The sequence below is a fragment of the Alligator mississippiensis genome, chromosome 2 (genome assembly GCF_030867095.1).
Source record: "Alligator mississippiensis isolate rAllMis1 chromosome 2, rAllMis1, whole genome shotgun sequence".
Lineage (NCBI taxonomy): Eukaryota > Metazoa > Chordata > Crocodylia > Alligatoridae > Alligator > Alligator mississippiensis.
Window position 1 is genome coordinate 197,735,070 of NC_081825.1, and position 25,586 is coordinate 197,760,655.

General features: G+C 42.5%; 1 protein-coding gene across 3 annotated transcripts in view; it reads right to left on the minus strand.

The window, feature by feature from the left end:
• DENND5A (DENN domain containing 5A) overlaps positions 1–25,586 on the minus strand; it is a 100,307-nt gene that overhangs the window by 58,283 nt on the left and 16,438 nt on the right. For all 3 annotated transcript variants that reach the window (XM_019476839.2, XM_014602341.3, XM_059722669.1), the window contains exons 2-4: positions 7,486–7,557; positions 6,750–6,859; positions 4,213–4,873 (exon numbers count right to left, since the gene is read on the minus strand). In XM_019476839.2, coding sequence (XP_019332384.1) covers positions 4,213–4,873; positions 6,750–6,859; positions 7,486–7,557 — 843 coding nt within the window. The remainder of the gene's footprint in view (positions 1–4,212; positions 4,874–6,749; positions 6,860–7,485; positions 7,558–25,586) is intronic.

Here is a 25,586-nt window from a genome sequence, read left to right on the forward strand (position 1 = left end):
ACAAGATGAGGATCAGCTTCATTTATATTTTATAAAAAAAAAAAATTGTAGTCCTAGTTATTTCCAGATGTCCAAATTAAACACTGAGGGCTGAGAAGCTTTTTTAAAAGTGATAACTGCATACGGGCAATACGCTTTCCAAACAATTTTTGACTACACAGTTACTGCTGTGGTAGGCATCATCATTATGCCCAAATTAATCTTTTCTGTGCATGAAAATATATAATCAGCCCTAGCAAGCCCTCTCACAGCTTTTATAGACTCTATTAAAAATCAGTAATGGAAGAACTGGGGAGGGCCAACAGTTCAATGCAGAGAAGTATAAGGAAGTTCAGATGGTTCAACTGACCTGCTGAGAAACTCCTGCCTCTACAGAAGTGGGCTGGAAAGCATTCATGGACATTCAAGACTCAAGCTATATACATGTGCAAGAATGAGGAGCTGGGGGCAGGAGGGTTAATAGCATCTTCCTTCTCAAAGTCAAATTCAGATGTGTAGTTTAGCAGTTGCGCACTTGGGCAGCAGCAGCGCATTCACCAAGCTTCACAAAGCTATGATCTGCTTCTAAAAATAAAGGATGTAGAGAAGCTGGAAACTCTAGATCAAGTTGTGAGGATCATTGTGGGCATATCTGTTACAGGTGCACTGTCTCCATAATTCAGGCTACTGAATATTTTCTTTCCCTAAAATTACTGCCTTTCTTTACACACTCTCACTCTCCATCTGAAATCTGAGATTGTCCCTGTAAGCTGGAATCAAATCAAGCTTTTAAAGAGTATCTCCAATTCATGACAGTGCCATACAATTTTTATACCACCCCTCTTTGATCCTTGTATTTAACTGAGATGTTCCAACCCAAATTTTCTATGATATCTCAGTCACCCTGCTGATGTATCTTCCAACATGATGTTTCAAATCATGTTATGGGAAAGCTGAAGACACTACTGAAAAACCCTTTAGCTTTAAAAAGGGAAACTCCCAATATTTAAAATAAAGAGCTAGTATCTGGTTTACATGACCTTAAAGCAGCTGAGGGTATACACAAGCCAAAATCAAATGAGAAGTAATGTGGTATGAGATAGCCATGTTGGTCTGAGACAAAAAAAAAAAAAAAACATACAAAAAACTAGAATTCTTGGTTCCAAAATGATCTTTTTAGACCAACTGGGAAATGGCAAGAAAAACGTCCTTTTCTGCAAGCTTTCAGGATCACAGTCCCTTTGTCAGGCTCTGGGAAAAGTGTAGATGGTACAAGGTGGTAAAGAGTCCCCATAGGTAGGAAACAAACTATTTTTGCACAGAGGGAGCTGAAGATGGAAGAGTGTCCCTCTGGGTCCTCTGTTTTTTTGTCTCCCTGCTGGCCATCTGACACCTCCAGGGAAGGTATTCTACCTGATCTACACATCAAGGAGCTACTCAGCACAGCTCACAAAGACACTCTCATGGACACAGAGTATTAACAAGCAATCAGATTAAATTGAGATAGGGGTACAGCTGGCTGGGGGGGAAGGGGAAGGGCATGAGGAGTTACCATGGTGTCAGGTGTTTTGCAGTGATTTATCCTGCAGTAAGTGAAGACAATTTATCTAGTGTAATTCAGGTGTAAACTCACCCCTCACCCAAAAAAACAACAACTCATAAGCAAAATTACCACAATCAGTTCTGTTCTAAACAAAAAGTCCTTGCTGCCCTTGTTTCCTGCTGCACCATTAATTCTCTTTAAATTTCAACCTTTGTTCATACCAAGATTCAGTCCAAGAACGGTTAAACTACCCTAGGAAATGAGGAGAAAGCAAAGTCTATCAGCTGAGGTGTGCAGATGCATTAATGCTTGCCTGAAAAGGTGGACTTTGTCTGGAACCCCTTTCACAGCAGAAGTATTTTCTCTTCCATTCATCTCAACTGACCACACCTACATACATCTGTTACTCAACACATCTCTAGGACTACTTACCAGACAGCCTTAACATATATAAATTCTTTTTTGGGGAATTACTGGTTGAAACTGGAAGTGAGGGTGAGAAAGACATGCAACCCATTTCTGAGCCAGAGATGAAGAAACTTTCCTCCTGGATGTGTATTTTAATTACCTCCAAATTAAGAAGTTGCAGTAAGCAGAAAAATTATAGTTTTCTAAACCCACATAATGTCATCAACTTGAAGTAGTTAACATAGCATAACAATTCCAAATGTATTACCTCAGTGCAATAGTACTGTAAGTTTACTAATGATCTGACCATGTGCAATTCATGCCCAGTTCCAAATTATAAAACACACACACACCAGCTTAGTACATACACATTCTAATATTTCAAGATCCCCTGGATTCTTATTACTTTGTATAACTGACCACCGTGTTGTACATGTAGAATATGGTAGATGTGCATAAGGAGTTTTCCGAAGAGGCAGGATGGACTTCAGTCATTTCATATATATTTTTTTAAATTTACATTCTACCTACTGTAATGATAACTTGATGGGGAAAAAACACTAGAAACCAGAAGATTATTGCAGACATTAGGGGCTGGAAGGGACCTCTTGAGATCATTAAGTCTAGCCCCCCCCCCGCCATAGGCAGTAAGTCAGCTGGGATCAAGTGACCCCAGCAAGACAAACATCCACATGGTTTGTTTGTTTTTTTTAAAGAGTCCAGAATAGGTGCTTGCACCACCTCTGGGGGGAGTTTGTTCCAGACCCTGGACACTCGTGCCGTAAAGAACCTTTTTCTTGTGTCTATTCTAAAGTCAGCCTTCCTAGAGTTTATGGCTGTTAGACCTTGTTATCCCTTGGGGAGCTCTGGTAAACAGCTGTTCTCCCAGCTCCTGATGTACCCCTCTTATATAATTGTAGGCCGCCACCAAGTCCCCTCTGAGCCTTCTCTTTTCCAGACTGAAGAGTCCCAAGTCCCTCAACCTCTCCTTGTACAGCCTGCCCTCCTGGCCTTGGATCACATGAGTGGCTCTCCTATGGATTCACTCAAGCTTTTCCACATCCCTCCTGAAGTGGTGGGCCCAAAACTGGACGCAGTACTCCAGCTGCAGTCTCACCAGGGCTGAGTAAAGTGGGAGGATGATTTACCTGGTTTTGCTCAAGATGCATTGGTGGATGCACGCCAGAGTTTGCTTTGCTTTTCTAGCCACAGTATTGCATTGGTGGCTCATATTCATCTTGTGGTCAATCAAGACCCCCAAGTCTCTTTCGGTCGTGGTGCTAGTGAGCATAGCACGGCCAAGCCTGTAAGTATGTTGAAGGTTCTTCCTACCAAGGTGCAGCACTTTACACTTTTCTACATTGAAGGCCATCAGGTTTTGGTTAGCCCACCTTGAAAGCATGTCCAAGTCAGCCTGTATCTGCAGCCTGTCCTGCGGTGTGACCGCCCTCCCCCACAATTTGGTGTCATCCGAGAATTTTGCCAGTTTGCACCCGACTCCTGAATCCAGATACTTAATGAAGATGTTAAAGAGTACCGGCCCAAGTACCGAGCCCTGAGGGACTCCACTGGTCACCCTGCGCCACGTTGATTTGTTCCCATCAACTAGAACTCTTTGGGTCCAACCCCATAGCCAGTTACTTAGCCATTGGACCATAAAATAATCAAGGCCACAGTTCCCCAGCTTAACCACAAGGACATCATGGGGAACTAGGTCAAAGGCTTTCTTGAAATCCATGTCATCTCCCTTGTCCAGGCATGTGTTACCTGGTCACAGAAGGAGATGAGGTTGGTAAGACAAGACCTGCCAGTCACAAAGCCATGTTGGCTGGCATTCAGACGCTTGCCTTCCATTAGTCTGATTTTGATGGATCCTTTGACAATCTTCTCTAGGATTTTTCCAGGGATGGACGTCAGACTGATTGGTATATAATTCCTCAGGTCATCCCTCCTCCCTTTCTTGAAGGTAAGGACCACGCTGGCTCAGATTATGTTGTAAATCAACAGCCTAGACTACTCTAGGGTTTGCTTTATGTGGTTTCCGTACCTTTGGGATGTTATCAAAAAGGACAAATTTAAGATCTGGAATGCCTAAAGCTAGGCATCAGAACAAAGCACATAATGTTCAAAGCTACCAAGGACCTTTACCTCCGAACAAGCCTGAAATTAGATCTAGTTGACAGCAGTGGCATGCCAATGAAAGTTTATTAAAGCTATTTACTTGAACCTTTATTAAAAACTAATGCCATTAAACTCTCAGAAAAAAGAACAAAAGTACTCACGCTGTGAATAAAGCAGTATCTGAAATTCCAGAAGGGCACAAGTAAAGAGCTGAACCACATTTTCTACTCCAAGTAACTCAAAAACTTCTTTAACTGGGAAGTCAAATAGTGGCAGTTCACTGGTGCTTGGCCTCTGGCAGACAATTGGTCCATAAACACCTGAAAGTTTTAAGGATCTCCCTGCTGGAGGAAGAGGAACCTCATACAGAATGTTGTAGATGTAACTTTCTAATGGTAATGGTGGTGGCTGAGGCGAAGTCACAGCTTGATGGAGTTGCTCTAATACTTTCTTACAAGCCTTCATGAAAGACATAGGAGTAATCAAACAAATGCACTTAGAGACATACAGTGTGTCTCTGCTAATATCGTATGAGTTAAAACGCTGGAGCTTTGATACAGAACTGCCATTGCAGTCATCTGTGCTTCCACAGATATCTTTGTCATTTGTGGATGGAGTATGAAGAATGTCATATTCAGCATTGTGCATATGATATAAAGTCTGCATTGCACTACAGATTTGTTTGCTGGTAACTTCCTCGTAAAACGTGAGAGAAAACCCAAATGTCCGTGAGCCATCTTCACGGGTGATTATAAATGAGTGGAACTGAGGTTCTCTGGAATCAGCTTGGGTCTTGAAAGCAAGCCCTTTTGGCATACAGAGCTATAAAAAAAGGAAGAAAAAAGTGGGAAAGATTACATGCCAATTTCATTTTGCTTGTTTTTCCCCCCCAGAATTTTAGGCTAAGACAGAATTTAAAAAGCTGTGGGCTGGCATGACATCTCATTTCCCTCCATACATATTCTGTAAAATATTAAGATACTAATATAATATACTGAACATATTAAAATGAAAGTTCAATTATACAGAATGGAAGCATTCAAAATAAAAGCCACATCTGATTACCACCAAAGTCCACAGAATTTTTGTCATTTAACAGAAACAGAAAATTCAACCTGTATACATGAAGTGTTTTTATCATGAATATTACTTTTAAAATTTAAGTAAGTGATTAAATTCCATGCCATGGAACAGAGAAACAAAGAAAAAGAAAGGATCATTAACCAAAAGAGACTGATTTCTATTTATTTCTCTCTGAAATACCACAGAATAAGTGGCAAAAAAAAGCTGCTAGTGGTAAAAATCTTTTTACAGTATTAAAAAAGATGGGATTTGTCCCTTTAAAAAATTAAGCCTGCATACTTTAGAGCAGAGGCAGGCAAAACAGCCTGTGGGCTGGATCTGGTATTGTGCAGATTGGATCAGGCTGGCAGAGCAAGCCCACCGATCAATTGGATCAGGCCCATTGCGGTGCTCCACATGTGGCCAAGCCCCACCCAGGGCAGCCTGCACCGCACTCCCAGCCGCGTCCGCCTGCCCCGGATACGGCCAGCACACACAGCTTACCAGGTCCCAGTGTGGCGGCAGCTGCCCAAGTGCTGCTTAGCTCCCCTTGGATCCAGCAGCAACTTCTCTTTCTGCTCCTGCCCCTGCACACGCGACTCCGGCTCCAGCTCCCGGCTCCCTTCCAACTGCCCCACCCACCTGACAGGGTGGAAGACAGCCAGGAGCTGGAGCTGTAACCCCGCACACTGTTTTCTCCCCATCCAGAGTGATGCAGCAGGGGCAGGAGCAGAAAGAGAAGCTGCTGCTGGATGTAAAGGGAGCTGAGCAGCACCTGGCAGCTGCAACCACACTAAGAGCAGCTCCACCAGTAAGCTGTGCACGCTGGCTGGGTCTGGGGCCAGAGGGTGTGGGCAGGAGTGCAGCATGGGCTGCCCTGGGCAAAAGCAGGCAGAGCTTGGCCCCTATGGAGTGCCACAGGCTGCATCACCCAGACAAGCTCTGCTGCACGCACCACCTGTCCTCTTCTCCCTCCTCTCACCCCCAGCCAGCTCCCAGGACCTAGCACCCAGGCAGTCCCCATCTCCACATGTGCACATGCTGTCCCTCCACACACACACATGCGTGTGAGGTGTGTGGGGAGCTGCCCCCAAGATGGGCTGGGATTGTGAGGCAGTGACAGCGTGGGGCTGGAGCCCAGGGCAAGGCTGCAATCCACTTCCTACACACCCCTGTCCGTGGAACTCATACCTGTTGCGGGGGCATGCAGGCAATGGATCTTGGCTTTACCCAGGGCCCAGGTCCCGGTCCTGCGCTGTCACTACTCTGTGACCTTACCTCATGATCCTAGCCTTACCCACCCACCCCGTTTCCAAACACTGCTCCCCGCCCACCCACAGCCCCACCACACATAGGGAGTTGTGGTGAATTGTTGTAGGGGTGGGGGGATGCCGACTCAGCTCCGGACAACTCATCAAAACTTCCTATGTGGCATCCAGGCCCAAATAATTGCTCACCCCTGATTTACATACAGCAACATATTGATTAACTGTAGCTTTTTATTTTGCCACTATCAATATATACCATCACAGAAATAACTATAACAATTAAGTATGTCCAGCTAAGTGAATAGTATTATTTAAAAAAAAAAAAAAAAGGGGAAAAAAGCAAACAAACCACTTGACATGATACTGACCATTCCCACTGCATCTTGGTCAAAAGGATTCCATTCTACATTCTCAGGATAACGAGCAAGAACTTTGGACTTAAATGTGCGTCTTAATGGAGTTTGTTCAAAATTCTCCCCTGAAAGTGAAAGAAAAAAACCCAAATTCAACAATTTCATTCTCTTTCCAAGCTGTTCCCTACAAGGCTAGAGAAAATGTCAGTAAGCAGAAGTGAAGATAAGCGAATTAAGTGCGCACATTCCTTTAAGAGAAACAGAAAACGCAAAAGAGTTAGTTAGCATGTAATTAGATTGAAAAGTATTAGCACCGTCAATAACTGCGTACAAACGTTATCTGTGCTTTTCATGAAATGAACAATTCTCAAATTTGTCTACGGTTACTGGGTTTATTTCTGCTTATTAGCAGAAGCCTTATAAGCTCCATGCAGGATTTGAAGCAACTCAAATGTAGCACAGCAAGACCTAATCTGCATTTATTACTAAAGAAAAGCACAGACAAGGCACACAAAGATGATGCAAAGAGATTAAAACAGACAAGTGACATCACTTCTAAATATTTTGAGGGTTTGGGGTTTTTTAAAGCCTTCTTCTCTGAAACAGTGAAAATTCATCCATCAATTACAAAAAGTCATCTGTAAAGAAAGACTCTACAAAGTTAAGAGGTCAAAGGCCACAAAAACGCCAGTGAAGAGGAGATATCAGAAGAACTAGAAAGTTTATGCTGTTTTTCTTTAATTTTTTTTACCTTCTGCTGCACTTGAAATGAAACGGCCGGCACCACCTCGGATTTTAGAGGCCTGAATATACTGGCATAATGCTATATAACAAATAAAAACAACACTGCATTACAATTCAATAGTGTGTACTTCCAAGGAATTATATAGCTAGTAGTCACCAATGTACAATACAAAAATATTCCATACAAAATTAACATGCACAAGAGATTTGATGGCATATTTTCCTCATGTTTCCTAGACAGATGAAAAAAAGTGGGACATTACTGTATAAAGCCAGCAAAAGCACCAACAAATATTTCCAAGTAGAGAAATTTTGAGCTAAAAAGTAAAGTTTGTAATCTGAGATCTCAATTGTTCTCCAATTCACACACATGCACATAATTTAGTTTTTTCTTCTCTGTCCAAGATATCACTATAATAGTTATACCTACAAGTTAAATTAGTACACTTCAAAAGGTATATTGTAAAAATGCCCCTAAACAGTGAACCACATGATGAAAAACTCATGCAAAGGACCACTCGAAAACCTCTAAATATCAGAGTGTTTTGAATATTTAAAGAGGACTGCAGAGGGGTAAATTTCATCTGTAAAGGGGAGACCTGTGGGGCCCAACCTTATCTAAAGCTTTTGCATTTTCCAAAGAAAAGTGAACCAATCCTTGGAGCCAAGGTCTTTCTAGAGTAGCTCCCGTGAATACTTGCTTTAAAAAAAAAAAAAATCCTCCCAAAATAAACTTTGCCATCTTAGTAGAATACAATTAGCGAGATAAGCATGCAGCTGTTGACAGCCGCTACAACAATCGCACAGAATTGCATGAAATCACATGCTTTAAATAAATTCAGCAATGTCAGCAACACCTGCTATACAGGGGAAAAACCCTTATTTCAAACCCTCATTTATTATCTTGCACATAGTAATTAAGTAGCAAAGGAAGTTGATTTTGGAACTGGTGGAATTTGTTCTGTACTTTTACAGTAATATTTAAAATAACATTTCTGGATTGAATAAAAATTGCTTAAAATCTTTACGCCATACAACAACACTAACGTTTCACAGCATGCTGTCACATCCCTTGAAATACCTTGGACATACAACAAGACATTGTAGGTGCACCATTAACAGCCAGTTGGTAAAACTTAAAATTTTATTTCCTTAGGAATTACTTAATAATGGCCTCAATTCAGAAAAATGAGTAATTTTTTTACTTCTAGGGAGCTACTTTAAGTGCTGTCCTGATCAGGGATCCCCACTCCCCCCTTCTTATGATATGTACATAAATCATACAGAATCTGGGAAATTTAAGCCCACATATTTAAATATCCACAAATTTGCAGTGTCAGAAGCTTTAAAAAAAATACCTTAAATAGGTTAAGCAGGGTAACTAGATGCTTTTTTATTTATGCATTTCTTTATAAAAAGCAGTGGGGGATTTATCTAGGCATGTTTACAAAATATGGATGCTATGAATTGGGACATTTGGGAAGAGAGAATAAAGACAAAAGTTCACTGAAATATAATAAACAAGAGGATCATCCAGAGGAAGAGAATCAACAGGAAAATTTAAGTAATAATAGCATTTTTGCAAACACTAAAAAATAATTGAAATGCAGGTGAATCTAAAGGCTTAGACAAAAGCTGTCACTGTCAAAAAAGTCAAAGAAAAATTAAATGACACCCCAGATCTTTATTTTCTCCTCCAACCTCCCCCCCGCAACAAAATTAAAAAAAAACGTAACTTTCTAGAAGCCAGGCTTTTAAAATTAAGGCAGGAAGCTAAAACACACCTACGAGTTTCTATAGTTATGTCTGCCTAGCATGATGTAATGTCAGCTTTTAAGTAATTTGGGGAAAAACACAGACATTTACTAAACTGGTTTGTTTTTTGTTTCCTCCATATATTTGAGAGAGAAGAAAACCACTTAGAAGCCAAGTTTTCTCCTATATTTTGAAACCACCTCCCACAAGCACCAGATTCTCTAAGCCACAAGTAGCATACATTTAGAAGAGGGGGGGGGGGGGGAAAACACTCTTCTGGGCCAGGCAGCTCCTGTTAATTGGATTATTCATTCAAGATGATCAGTCTTGCAAACCAATTGAAACCATTTTATTCTGGAGCAAACAGCAATATCATGACATCACTGAGGAGGCACTGCTCAAAACGTATGTAAAAGAAACTATCCAGAAAAGGAAAACATCTCTCTCCAGGTAAAGATGAAATTTTAGATTATAGCTCTCTTTACAAAAATAATTAAAATCTTATAGTTCTACAAAAACACATTAATTACACCATAACTGTAACATCTATGAGGGCCCAAGTATCCAAACTGTTTCATATCCTCATCCTCATGACAGTTAAGACATTTACAATGGCCAGATCCTGCTTTTCTTTTCACAAGCTTCCTTCTACTTATCCCATCAAACAGGAAGGGCGGAAAAAAAATCATCATAAGCTCTGGTTAGTGATCTGAGTTACAGCAGAGTTAAAAGTTCTTCAAGTAAAAACATTTATTAAGCAAGTAAATTCTTCCTTTCATGGAAGTTTCCAATTTCAAATGTGGGCTTCACCTTTAAGCTTTTAAAGCAAAAATCAGATTAGCTGGTGATTCCAGAAAATGAGTTAACAGATCTCCTACTATCACAGGGAACACATGTAGCCTCTAAAAAAGAGTACATCTTCCTTGCAGTTCATTTCAGGTCAGCACATTTCAAAATATATCTTAACATGCCTCAGTATGATGAAATACAGTATGTTACAGGAGTAGGTAGAGATTGGGGCCTGTATTATATAGGCACACAGGTACTGTATGATTCTAGGTGCTTGACTGCTGGCTATACATTGCAGACAATACACAGGCTCTAAGGTAGGGGTGGGCAATTATTTGGGCTGGAGGGTCACTTAAGGAGTTTTGGTGAGCTGTTACAGGGCGGGGGGGGGGAAGAAGGGGGGAAATTTATCCTACCGAGCCCCAGGCCTGTCCTCCCCACACCCACCACAAGGGGCACCAGAAGGAGCAGGTGGATGGGTATGATCCCCCCACAGAGAATAGCCTGGGACTCCCATGAGCAGGGAATGCTTGGGTGGGCAGATGGAATGAGGCTGCATGTGGGCAGAGCTGGAATCCTGGGGCAGTGGCAGCACAGGGCCAGGGTAGAGCCATGATCCGCCCCCCACATGTCCCTGCAACGGGCACTGGTTCTGCAGGATCCCAGCCCCAGCTGCCCATCCCGCGCTCCCAGACTCGGATGTAAAGTTGACAAAAGAAACTGTAGAAATTAGTTGTTTTAAAAGAACACCATGTGAAGAAGAATAAGATTAATATGCAAAATTGGAACAGTTTAGAATGCAAGTGGTTGACACAGTTAGATTATCTAAGTGGACAGTCTACAACTGTTCCCCTCTTCATCGGCTTTTTCTTCTTGTTCATTAGAATAGTGTTTGCATCTTCTCTTAGGGCAGACCTACCTGTTTAGACAGAAAATCACAAAGGGCTACTTGTCTTTACAGATACTGACAGGATTGTAAGATTTCAGTCTCCATCCACCTTTACAGTGCTAAGGAAGATGCAGCTAAATATCAGAGGGCAGCAAAAAGTTTCAGATGAAAAGTTCACACTAAAATGAAACTTGGCTCAACAATGTAGCGATTAAAATTGATGCTGTTGACAGAGGCTGCCCAGAACCTCCCACCTGACTATCTTCAAATACACTTGACTGATGGGCTTTTTTATAATGTAAAACAAACCACAAACCTGTCCTCTAGGACAAACTTCAACTTCATGTAATTTTAACAGGACAGTCTTGTAAAAACAGCTACTTTCCACAACCATGGTAGAGTCTAAGCTGCTCCATTAAGAACCAATATACATGTTTTGTGGTGCCTGGAATCATGGGACAAAGGAATTGCCTAATCAGTTCTGATATTATCTACATTGTCTTAAAATTATTACTTCAGGTGGCCTCAGGGGCTTATCTGTGCATCTATAGTTATCTGAATTTACTAATGGCACATTCAGCAAACCTGCTGGCATATGCACTTCATACATCATAATTCCTTCAAAAACTTTCTGATCAACCCCAAAATAGTCTTACAATTGTCCAGAGGGATTTCTGCCCACATCCTTCTTAACCTGCTTACAAATTTCCAAATGTAAGAGTTCTTTACTGTGTCATGGTAAACCTCCTGTTAGAAGAATTGTCATAGGAAAAGGTATTTATACCTTCTAGACTGCCTCTCTGAGCATTCTGGCAAAAATCTGGGTAATTGTTCCATTGTGCCCAAGCAAATGATACAGTGCCCAGAAGACTTGCACTTAGACATACTTGAGTTTCCTCATATCCCACCTGGCACAAAAAAGAGGAAAGACAACAACGTATGCTGGCAAGATGGAGACAAGAAATTGTCACACATACACACAAGGATATGGGCAGAAACCCCCCTGGACTGAAGGTCAAGATGTAGTTATTTGGATATTCAAATAACTACACCTTGACCTTTTCCAGAGGGGTTTCTGCCCATATCCTTGTTGACCTGGTTATAAAGCTCTGATATATACTGGACAATTTGAATTTACTGATGGCACATTCAGCAAGCTTACTGACATATATACTTTGTACATATAGTAGTTAAAGGGTTGATTCATAGATGTTAGGGTCGGAAGGGACCTCAACAGATCATCGAGTCCAACCCCCTGCATAGGCAGGAAAGAGTGCTGGGTTTAGATGACCCCAGCTAGATGCATATCCAACCTCCTCTTGAAGACCCCCAGGGCAGGGGAGAGCACCACCCCCCTTGGGAGCCCATTCCAGACTTTGGCCACTCGAACTGTGAAGAAGCTCTTCCTAACGTCTAGTTTAAATCTGCTCTCTGCTAGCTTGTGGCCATTATTTCTTGTAACCCCCGGGGGCGCCTTGGTGAATAAAACCTCACCAATTCCTTTCTGTGCCCCCGTGATGAACTTATAGGCAACCACAAGGTCACCTCTCAACCTTCTCTTGCGGAGGCTGAAAAGGTCCAGGTTCTCTAGTCTCTCCTCGTAGGGCTTGGTCTACAAGCCCTTAACCATATGAGTGGCCCTTCTCTGGACCCTCTCCAGGTTATCTGCAGCTCTCTTGAAGTGCAGTGCCCAGAATTGCACGCAGTACTCCAACTGCGGTCTGACCAGCGCCCGATAGAGGGGAAGTATCACCTCTTTGGATCTATTCGTTATGCATCTGCTGATGCATGATAAAGTGCCGTTAGCTTTTCTGATGGCTTCGTCACACTGCCGACTCATGTTTATCTTGGGAGTCCACTAGGACTCCAAGATCCCTTTCCGCTTCTGTGCCTCCAAGCAGGTCATTTCCTAGGCAGTAGGTATGCTGGACATTTTTCTTCCCTAGGTGCAGCACTTTGCATTTCTCCTTGTTGAACTGCATTCTGTTGTTTTCTGCCCATTTGTCCAACCTGTCCAGGTCTGCTGTTCCCTGCCCTCCGGCGTGTCCACTTCTCCCCACAGTTTTGTGTCATCCGCAAACTTGGACAGAGTACACTTCACTCCCTCGTCCAAGTCGCTGATGAAGACATTGAAGAGTATCGGTCCAAGGACTGAGCCCTGCAGGACCCCACTGCCCACACCCTTCCAGGTCGAAACCGACCCATCCACTAAGACTCTCTGGGTGCGACCCTCTAGCCAATTCACCACCCACCGGACTGTGTAGTCGTCCAAGTCACAGCCTCTTAACTTGTTCACCAGTATGGGGTGGGATACCGTATCAAAAGCCTTCCTGAAGTTTAAGTATACGACATCCACCCCTACTCCTGCGTCCAGGCGTTTTGTAACCTGGTCATAAAAAGAGACTAGATTAGTCAGGCACGATCTGCCTACTACGAACCCATGCTGGTTTCCCCTCAGCATAATTTGTCCTGCCGGGCTCTCGCAAATGTGAGCCTTGATAATTTTTTCAAAGAGCTGCCTGTACGCCTAGGGGTATGCCTAGGGGGTATGCATACCCCCAGTTCACAAACCCTGTACTATATAAAAAACTTACTTATGAACTATAATTGCACACAAACACAGTTACAAAAAGCGGGCTCCCATTTTCTTTTTGCACAGTTCTTTAGAAAATTCCTTTTTTCAAAACAAAATTGCATAATGAATGGCTGCTTTATATAATCAATCCCCAAAATTTCTGTGACTTCATAGAAATACTTGTCAACAAATGTTTTACATTTCCAAAAAACAATTTTTTTTACTAAAAATGGATTCCTGGCCATTAAGAAAAGCATTTCAATTAAAAAACTTAGAAACTGAAAAAATTAATTCAAATAAACCTGCAAAATAGCCACTCTCATAACTAGAACAGCTGGTCCAAATATGTGATAGTGTTTGAATTAGTCTATCTGGCACTATTATTAGCTGCGTATTAGATGTGTTTTGCATGGAAACATTTTGTGGTAGTGCAGTTCCTAGTTCACCACAGGCCAATGTTTTTTGGCTGGCTTGCCACAAATTAAGCACTGTGCCCTGCTCAATTTGCCACTCTGCTCTCTGCCACATCTGCCGAGTGCCACAAACAGAGGCTGACTATGCCACTTTTGGCTCTAGTGACACAAGTTGGCCTTAGTTAGTTATAAAATTAGTGCTGAAAGACCTGAGTAACATACAGCAGATTTGAGCTACGCTAATCATTCTATGGCATCCAACTAGGAGACAACATGGGAACAAGAGCACATGTCTGGACAGGAGCCACCTGCAAATATTCCAATACAAGTCCTTGCCAGGGTTATACCCACGGTCAAAATATGGTTCTTTATGGCACACACATACATTGGTAAGTAAATAAAATGCCTTGTAACCAAACCAGTCTTCAAAAAAAAAAAAAAAGAACAAACTTGCCTGTTTGTCATCAATGCAACTTTAAAAAAAAAAATTAATGTACTATGGTGTCACTTCTTTACTTTTATACTGCAAGACTAAAGGTGCACCGATACATTGGTTCGGTATCGGATCAGCACTGATATAAAGAAAACTGACTGTACTGAATAATCGAACTGATGCGGCCAATAATTTGTGCAATAAATGCCCATGCATGCGTGCAACTGCAGCGCAGCACATAGGCAGTGCAGAGCAAAACTTGGCAGCGTGGAGAGCTGTGTGCAGCTGGTAAGTCTACTGTGGTGGACAGGGAGGGGGAGGGAAGGAGCATGGGGGGGCAGATCAAGCCCCCCCAGTGAAGGAGAAAGTGGGGCTGGCGCTGCCCAGGTGGGCGGGGTCGGGCAGCTCCCACTGCTGCATGCACCCCGGGAGGGCAAAGGGGGGGGTGCCCCCAGATCTGTGTGGGGGCCAGGGTAGGCTGCAGCCAGGGCTGTGCTGGGCTCTACCTGGCCTGTGGAGGAGAGGGAGGGTTGGGCCAGGGCTGCGCTCAGGGCAGGTGGCAGTGGCACTGGGAGGGGAGCTACAGGGGGGCTATGGTGAAGTCTGGGGTAGCTGCAGCCACCCCATAGCCCACCTCCCAGTGTTGCTGCCACCTGCCCCAAGCGCAGTCCCAGCCCAACCATCCTTCACCCCCATGCACCAGAAAGAGCCCAGTGCAGCCGCAGCCCCAGCCCCAGTCAACAGCTGCAGCCTTCCCCGCCCAGATCATGGGGGCACACTCCTCCCACCCCCGTGCCCTTCCGTGGTGCATACAGCAGCCAGAGCCGCCACCCCAATCCTGTGCCTCACTTCACCCTGGCTGGGCAGCACCAGCCCCACTCCCTCCCTCACCATGGGGGCCTTGATCTGCCCCCCCCATGCCCCTTCCCTCCCCCATCCCCTTCCACCACAACAGACTTACCAGCTGCACACAGCTGTATCAGAAATCAGTTCGGTATAGGCTGATATGTCTCCTTAAAACTCAACTGTCAGTATCAGCCCCCAAAAATCTCTATCGGTGCACCCGTAAGCAAGACTGAATATTGAATAGGAACATCTTATTGCATACCAGTTAGAGCAATCTTTGAAGAGCATGAGGGGAGGAGCATCAGCTCATGCTCATTCTGTAATGTAGTAACAACAAATTTGAGGCATCCCTGGTTACCACAAGACCCCTATAAAAATGAAAGCAAATATTTTGAAGTCACTGGTTGACCAGTCAGGGTCTTTAACTCTGCCACCATCATTTATCCATTGGCTCTGATATAGAATCCCATCTGCCCAAAATAAAGGCATCCAAAACAACAACAACAACTATTAAAAAAGCCCCGTATTGATTTTCATTAAGTAAGTTGTTTTACAACCTGCCAAGCACAGTTTCTTTTTTTAAATGCATATGATACTGGGTATTATTGATTCCACTCATTCAGTCTTGATGTACATCTTCTTTATATATTCTGGTTTTGAATGGAAGGTCACATTACATATAGCATAGACTCTAAACAAAATGTATGTTTTAAGTACAAAAACACTACCATATGCATCCTATATAGAAGTTACTTATGAAATTCCCATTTCCACTAAAAATAAGACTTTGACCTTAAAATACTGTATTTAATCAAATACAAGATGAGATCCCACACCACAATCAACATGGGAAGAAAAAAACTCTGTCTTACATTCATATACAAGAAAACCTCATTAAATATATTGTCTATTATTAAACTGCTGACAAAAGCACCATGTGATCACTACTAGAAACTGACTAGGAAGTTGATTAAATACAGCCAATGTTGAGCATGACAATAAAACACATAGCTCATATTGGGCAAAAAAGCAGATGGTGTGTGTGTGTGGGGGGCGGTCCCCGTCCCTTAAAATAAATTAATTAATTAATTAAATAAATGGCAGTTACTCCCCCAGGAGGGAGCAAACACAGGGCCTGGAGGTACTGCAATACCAAGCCAGCACTCAGAGAGGCTGCAACAAGCTCTGACCCCTGCCAGTTTTTTTTTGGTTTTGGTTTTTTGGGGGGTGGGGGGCATTGTTTTGGTTTCTTCTATGAATTTCATGTCTGGGGCCAAATTAGCCGAGTCAGTTTCAAATCGATCAAATGAGCAAAGCTCAACCATTCAAGTCTGTCTGGTGCTACCACCAGCAAGTACCTTACCTCCCAGACTCTTCAGCCTGGGGCTTCAGATAGTCCCAAACGCATGGTAGGTATCCTACATGCAGGCCCAAAGCCCAGAGGCCTTGGAGTTCAGATACCCCAAAGATGCACTTGCCCTTAGCCCAAAGGCACAAGCTAGGGAGAAATCTCTCATCTGCATAAAAATAAAGCATGATGCTAAGATTCTCCCACTGGGAGGCTATACTAGACTCTCGGGGGGGGCTGCCTGCAGTGCATTGGACAAGTCTCCACCCTTACACTCTACCCTGGTGCTAAGTTAATGCAGCCCATCTGAATATGATATATGGGAGTGCCCATTATGCTCAGTCCCCATCAGTGCCAACACTTTTTCGAATCATTGTGAACTGTGACATTGCATACATTTAGGACTTCCTCTTCACTGCCACAGCTGAGCTGTGCCTTTCTTCCCCATTTCCAATGATTCCCGTTTCTTTACCAACCTTAAATTTCTGGCAAACATTGATAAATGGGCCCCCAAACAGTTCACCAGACTCCTTCTATCAGCCCCTTTCTCAGCCTGTTGTAAAAGTCCATTCCCTCCCGGGGAGCGTGCAGCAGTAGAAACCACCCCCTCCTCTCCATGCCCCCCCGGACGAGCCACAGCTCCATCCCATGCCCACCCCACCCGGGCAGGGCCTGCCCCAGCCCCACTCTCTCCCTCACTGCTGTGGCCTTGATCTGCCCCCTCACTCCCCTCCCACCACAACAGATTTACCAGCTGCACACAGCTCTTGAAGTCTATGTGCTGCACTCCAGCTGCACGCATGCACGGGCATTTATCAGCCAAATTATCGACCATATCAGGCCGATTTCCAATACAGCCCATTTTCTTTATATCGGTGCCAAACCAATATCGGACCAATGTATTGGTGCACCTCTAGTTAAAACATTTCCTAGAAGCACTATATTAATGGAGGCATAGGTTGACTCATAACTAGCTGACATAAATATTAAACAAGACCTGTCCCTGTCCACCTTACTGCAAAATCGCATTCAATATGTTAGTTGACATGATTTTTCAAGATTGTGCCCTAACAATGAAATATTGTAGTGAAGGTGAGCTCTTACTAATACATAACCAGTCAGATTAGTTCACCTCAATGTTCAATGGAAGTTCAGCCCAGTTTATGGGAGGCTAAACAAGATACTCTGCTTATTCCTTTAGCAATATTAAAACTATGCATGCTGTGAAAACTACACAAAACAGGAAACATCCAAGACTTGACAGAAGCTGTGGTAAAAAATACAAGTGTTAAACAGGCATTTTTGGAATGAAAACAGAATTCAAGAAAGTAGCAGCTGCCAGATCTGTAAAGAAACAGCCACTCCAAATATGGACACATGATTACAAATTCTGATTTTTCCTTCCTTCCACTAGTTCTCCTCAAATGGAATCACACATCTTCCTCATTAAAAAGTTCTTCCTCCTGCTCTCCCATTCATCCTCTTTTTTTGAAGGCACAAAAGAGAATTCCCTCCATTTATAGCTAAAACACTAACCTTCTATGCTGCAATTGCTCCTCCTCTGGTGAAATCACTGGGCCTACTAAATGCTGAACTGGTAACATCAAATCGCACTAGTTAGCTCAGTATGGAGGCTAGAATTTCTAAAGAGCTGAAAGGAGCCCTTTGAAAATTCCAGCCAAAGTCTTTACAAGAAAAGTAACATGTTATTTGCATTACAATATGCTCTTCAAGACACTAAATTTCCCTCTTGGTACAGCATTGACTTCGCTATTGACCATTAATGTTCCACCAACTGTTTTCAATTTGTAAAAAAAAAAAAAAAATCTGTCATTTAGATTGAGAGACAAAATTCACAATATGATTATCACATTTTTTACCTGATCCTAGGAATTTCTGTATGCATATTATTATATATGCATTACCTGTAACTCCCCCTCCCCATATTATTTACATCCGGTTATGAGTCAGAAAGTTAAAAGAACCACTGCTCCAAAACAATCCAAGTTACCAACAGCAGAAAGACAGTCATGAGTCTGACAAAGTCATACAAGACCTTATAGAAAAGAGTAGAACAGCAGTTGGCAACTTTTTTAGGCTGTGGGTCAAAATGACCCAGTTCAGGTCAGTGACAGGCAGATGAGTGGATACTAGGACTCAGCCACTACTGCCACAGGAAAGTGTGGCCTGCTGCCTTTCCCTGCGGTAACAACAGGGAAGCACCTACTGGCATTGCAGTGAAGCCCTACAAGTACTGCTGAAGACCTAAGTCTATAGGACAGATCACATGGCTCCATGGGTTGTAGGTTGCAAACCCCTAGATTACAACATGCATCCACTTGTTTAGAGCCCAGGGTGACAAGAAGCTTTTGCTGCCTCTTCTTGCATAAACTGGAGGAACAAGGTTTCTTCAGGTTGCTGCCTGATTCTCCCAATTAGCATCCTAGAAGGTTTGTATTAAGAATTCATAGCGGCTTTTTGTTTTTTTTTAAGTCGTATGGCAGTTTCATGTATTTTGGTTTTTTGAGGTAGACTTCCATCCATTTACTGTTTTTCATTGTTTACACAGTTAGGCAATTTTCTTTTAACTTTTTTAAATTATTTCTCTTTTAATTAGAATTGTTTGCTTTTACGATAGAGCTTAAAATCAACTATTTTGGAAGACAACAGTGAAATCAATCTTGGACAGCGCATGGTATTTTAAATAAAAAAAAACAAAACACCCTTGGGAACCATACAGAAAACTGCTAGGAGAAGCAGCTTTCTAATTATAGTGGTGTTCTTTCCTTCACTATGGTTAGGAACAGATGAGTATTGTTATTATAGGACACGGCAGGAAGGGTATGCCTGCTAGCACAAAGCCAGTCAGAGCTCTTATCTTGAAAACAAACCAATTCTTTGAGATTTCCTGATAACATAAAGTATGCACTTATCTCTATAACCTTTGAATACTTATAAAAAAAAAAAAAAAAGTTTAGCTCATGGTTGCATCTACACTGACTTCTCCTGATCATGCACACACTAATGAAAAGCTGGGGAGAAAGTAGAAGCAGGGGAAGAGGTAAATGACACAGAAGTCTCAGAACACATCATCACCCACATGCTCCAGATCTCTTGGCCTAATGCAGATTTTAAAGTTCCATATCCAAGTGCCCTCAAATGAACATCCTATCTCCCGCTTCCCATAGTTAATCTGGAAATCAGAGATGCCCCTCTTGACATCAACCCACAAGATGATACACAAGGACAAGGTTTGGATTTGGTCACATAATCACTAGTTCAATCTCTTTGCAACAATCCCTACTTCTCTTGAGATGTCATTCCATTGAAAAGATTTAAGAGGAAGGACGCATGTAAAAGTGGGAAATTACACATTCTAAAAATACTCAAATACTAAGAATTTAACAAAACCTGGCAAAATGTAACCAGATTACTGATACAAGAGCCTCAACAATTGAAGCCTTCCAGCATATATGCAATGAAGCACTCAGACAAACTAGATTATTATTTAGCCTTTAAAAAAACAAAACAAAACAACCACCACCAACCAAAGTCTTTTCACACAACTGAGATAACAATGAGGGATACTTCTGTGTTAATCTACCATAAGATTATACGCCCTCCTTGAAGAAATGCTCTTTAAAATCTTACTGAATTACCCGATTTATTAAAGTATATTTTAAATGGTGTATTTTTAGCACTTGAATCTGAGTCACACACTCACCTTTGCATGGCTACAAGAGTCTGAGCACAGGATAAAAGGCACAGGAACTGACAGACAAAAGGCTTTGAGTAAGCCTGTTTCTCACCACTCCCTCTTGCCAGGGACACTTGCAAAATTTTTTATGGATGAAACACTAGTTAGAAATACCTATGGAAATCCGTATGCTCTATTTCCATCACCACAAGATAAGTCACAAGTCTGACTAAGCCTCCCATAAGCAAATATCATCCACTGGGGAAAGCCAAGACAATCATCCTCCCTGAAAAATTAGATTATAGGTTAAATCTCTTCCTCAAGTTGTGCTGCATAACAACAAAGATGCACCAATGCATTAGATACAACTATAAGGATGGAGATCATAGTGCCTGAATGATAAGCTATAGTACACTTGATATCCCATGCAGAGCATCTTGGCTCCGAGTCTATGGACTGAATGAGAAAGAGAAGCGCTTGTAACAGGATGCAACCACCCTGCTTATCCTGCTCTCTCAGGTCAGGGCATCTCTCATTCAGTGGGGATGCAACTGGCTTCCTTTATGCCCACGTGTTGCTGTCCTTGCTTAGTCAAGGTAAGTCTTGGATATAAAAAGGTGTTGCCTACCCGCACCTGCAGTATGCAATACTACAGCTATTCTCCCAGACAAATGTTTGCCCAACCTGTCTTTAAACACTTCCAGTGATGGAGATCCCACAGCTTTCCTGCTAGCTAACCTGTTCCAATTCTTTTACCATGCACAGTTAGAAAATTCTTCCTAATACCCAACCTAAATCTTCCTAGGTGCCATTTAAGTCCATTACATCTTGTCACATTCCCTGGGACATTATACATTTTAATGGCAACAACCCTCTTTGGATTTGACAGCTTATTAAATTCTTGATCAATCTTCTTTTCTCCACACTAAATAACTCCAGTTTTTCCAACCTTTCCCCATACATCATGTTTTCTAGACCTCTCATCATTTTTATTTCTCTCTGCTGGAAGGGCAGAAAGAAAGAGAGAAAACCTTCCATATGAATCCTGTACCAATCAGTCCTTATTTCTATACTCAGCCAATCTAAAGCCTGATCCACCCCTAGGGTAAGCTTCACTAAAAATTCTATCCACTTTCAAAGATAGTTAGGGGACATGTTGCCAATTCAGCTCTGGGCAGCCTAAAATTTTAGCAGAACTTCTCAAAGCCCAGGAATGGCACCACTGAGACCAGTTCAGGCCAGAGGAGAGTGCCTGGTCCACACCATTGCTCAGAATGCTTTTAAAAATTCTTAAGCCAAACAGATTTTGAAGCCTTTTTAGGCTTAATCAGTGCCTACATAACACGCTCTTTTGCAATTCCAGTGGATTTCTAGGCAGAAATTCACATGACTAATAACACCGTGACATGAATTCACTTCCTCCAGCTCCAAAACTTCTCCCCAAGTCACTTTACAAATAAGACGACAAAGAGAAAAATGTTTTCAGAGGCACCAAAATGTCCTAAGAATCCAAGTTTCATTATCAAGAGTGACTGACACACTTGCAAGACTAAGTCCCACTGGCTTTCAACGAGACCTACTGGTCCAAGTAATTTCAGCACTCTAGAATAACATGCCAAATCTCTACTTTTCAGAGGTTACATTTGGAAGATAAAAAGAGCATAAATGAGCAGAAACAAGATGTGAAAAACAGAAAAGTAATAGAGGTTGGCATTATTTGGGCACAGGGATCATTGAGCCTGTTTCAAAGATCTCTCAATTCAAGTTTATAGCACGGTAAGCTGAGAACACACACACACACACACACACACACACACACACACAAAAACACATTCAGTTTTGAATAAAGAGAATTACTGTTCTATTAGTAGGAATCCAAGGTGTACAGATGTTGGAAGCTTCTTCTCCCAGAGCAAAAATGGCTGCTCCAAGAGAAAAATAACCAGTGAACGACCCTGGTTAAAATTGCTCCTAAGAGAGCTTCTCCCAGGAGACTGAACATCTGCACACTTTCCCCTCAGCTTAACTCTGCCTAGTTATCAGGAGTGCAGCTGAAGGAAAAGGCTCTGGTGCCTTCCTGAAACTGCGGTCTCCAGTCTAGAGAAGGCATGGGGCCATCTGCTTCCCACATCCCACAGACTGGGGGAGATGGAAGGAGCTGCTCCCTGCCTGCTTCCCACTTTGGATTGCATGCAGGGCAAGACAGGAGCATTTGGCTGCCATGGCAAGGCTCCCAGGCCTTAAACAACAGCATTTGGGGCAGATTTCCCAACAAAAGTTCCCCGACTTTCCCTTAGTTTGTGTCTGAATATCAAATAGTTTTTGATAACATTTCATATTTCCCACTCAAATACTCTAACCAGATGCAAACTTGACTGCAAGCCACAAAGCAAGCCGGCTTGTCACAAACTTTAGAAAATAATTATTACACACAGTACATTAATATGTAATTGGCTCTGACACGGTCACTTTACCTGCATTATTGCTGCCACATGAACCCCTGCGGGTAAAAAAGAATTTGAAGGCACTAATATGAGGAGTCGTCAAGAGCAGCACAACCAACTTGAAAAAATTGTCTGAACACTGAAACTACAGAAATACTGTAGTTAGAGTTTGGGGAAAAGGTGCTCTTTATTTTGTGGACATGAGAGCATTGTGTGTATATATTTGATTTAAAGGTTTCCCCCCTCCAATATTCAGTTTCTTTCTTGCTGGAAAGGCTCTTAAAAAAAACAAAAAAACACAAATCAAGACAGCAGATGCTTTTTGAAAAGTTCTCCGAAGTGAACAATCCCATGACATACTGTTTAAAGCAACCTTCAGAAACAAATATTTTAAAAGTCCAATTTCTAAATAATTCAAACGAGCTGTCATCATCATCATGAGCCCATTGCCGATTGACTAGAACTGGAAGCCCTGGCTCCCAGCACTCTGATGTAGAGCAGAGTCTCTCCTCACAAAGGAACTGGTTTACCAGAAAAAACAGTCGTTCATTTTCTAGAATGGTTGATTTTAGAAACCACACAACTTACATTTACCTAAATCAGGCATGATAATCACAAGTTAGAATATTATAAAGAAATATGGCTTAATAAACTGTAATGTCAAATGGGATTTAGTGGAGTACAGCTGCTCTTTCTTACAGTCTTTCCATTCTTTATTCTATACATCAGCTACCATAGCACGTCTGCCTCAGTTCCCAACGAAACAAAAGATCTCCTTGGCACTATAAAATACAGAAAACAGCTCAGGCTTCTCAGGAAAATGGGGGAGGGAAGAGAAGTGCTAATGGGACCTAGAGGGTTTCACAGATGCCAAATCAAATCTAGCCAAAGGTTGTTGCTCTCTGCTCACAGTGGTTTGTGCGAGATGTGTGTGGCCTCAGTTCCAGTCCCTTCGAACAGGCCCCCATATCAGATTCAACACCTTTGTTGGCAATCTCAGAGAAACAAGGAGCGTGAACCCTCCCAGCCTTAGAATTAATCCCCATGTCAGGGTAGAGGTACATTGTCTGGGGACTGTGGGAAGCCTGCACCAACATTATCCACAGGGGAAAAAAAAAAAAAAAAAAAAAATGGTACTTCACTCTCCAAGGAAGTCAGCTAGCAGTTCACACGAACACAAATTCACCTTTTTCTGGAACTAGTAGGCACCACATTGATATTAAAAAAAGAGAGAGAGAGAGAGAGCACGCACCTGTTTTGCCAAGGAGTAAGCAGCATCACAGAGGAATTTATTGCAGGGTTCAAGTCCATCATAAAATTTTACTTTTATTCTCAAAAGGAGGAAAATACAAAACAAACAGCAAATGTCAGTTGCTACAGGCAATATTAATCAGAGTTAAGCATAATATTTTTTCTCTTTTGACTTGCTAGCTTAAGAAAGAACGAAAACCCACTGAAATACGGTTTTTTTTTTGGTAGGATAACTAAAGTCTGACATCTAACTAGTATATAAAAGTCATGGTCCGACATGCAAACAGCTGCTGACAGTGTTATTCTGAGCAACCACAAAGAAGGAAATGTACAATGTTCTGATACAATGAGCCATTTTTATTTTGTTAAATAACTAACAAAGACAAATACTTCAAATTCCTCAGTCTTGTCGTTTCTCAAAACTCTAAGAAAAAGGTTTTGAAAAAAAATGCCCTAAGGGAGGTGGAGGGGTGGGGGGTGAAGGGGAACCTTACAACTAAGAAATATTTTGGATAAATTTCTATTCTAAGCCTAAAGCTGCAAACTGTCAATGCAACTGTAAAAGAAAAATTAAAGGACTCAAGAAGGAGGACTTCAAAACGGAGAGAGAGAGAGATAAAACAATACCTCTATTATATCGTCAAAGAGAAAAACTACTGTTACAGTGTGGGCCAGATTAAATTTTAGTGTAGCTGCAGAGAAGTCAAAGAGTTTGCACCACTTTGGGTGCTAGCAAAAAATGTGACAGTAGGGCACAGGAAACGATAGAAATTTTGAAAGCTCTTTGATAAATTATTTCAGTTCTAGATATTTTCCTTAATGTATTAATGCACCTTCAATATATTCAATGCTTACTTGCAGCAGTCCCAGGTAAGAGCAACCATGTCATAAGAAAAAACATTCCCAGAGGAAATACTGCTATAATTCACATTCAGGGGACACTCCCGGTAACAGCATCAGCTACTTAAGAACAACATAGCACCAGAACCCCAACAAGTTGCTACTAACAAATGTTGACTGTTCAATTAAAGCAGTAGCTCTCAAACATGTTGGACTTGAGGCACCCCAGACTCAAAGCACACCCCTTGGAATATGTCAGTTCTTAGTTTTCACTGTTTTATTTTTTTTACCACAGCTGCACCAGGCTCTTTCAAGTGGGGGGCTGGGCCAGGCTGCACTCAGGGTAGGTGGAAGGGCAGCTGGAGCAGGGCTATGATGAATTTTGAAGTGACTGCAGCTTCGCCCCCGCCCCCCTACCACCGCCGCCTGCCCCGAGTTCAGCCTGGCCCAGCCCCCGACCAGGAAGAGCCTGACGCCACCATAGCCCCAGCCCACCCTCGCCCTGCACACAGATCTGGGGGCACACGCCCACCATGCCCTCCTGGGATGTGTGCAGCACAAGGAGCCTCCCCTCCACCCAGATAAACTGCTCACGGCTCTGTCCCGCATCCGCCCTGGCTAGGCAGGATCTGCCCCTGCCCCACCCCTACTTCCTCCCTCACTGCAGGCGCATCCATCTGTCCCCCCTGCCCAATGCCCCTTCCTCGACAACACTTACCGACCAGACACTGCTCTCCATGATGCCCAGCTGCATATCAGAATTGGATCAGTATTAGCCAATATGGCTCACTAAAAGTCGGCCATGGGTATTGGCCCAAAAAATCTCTA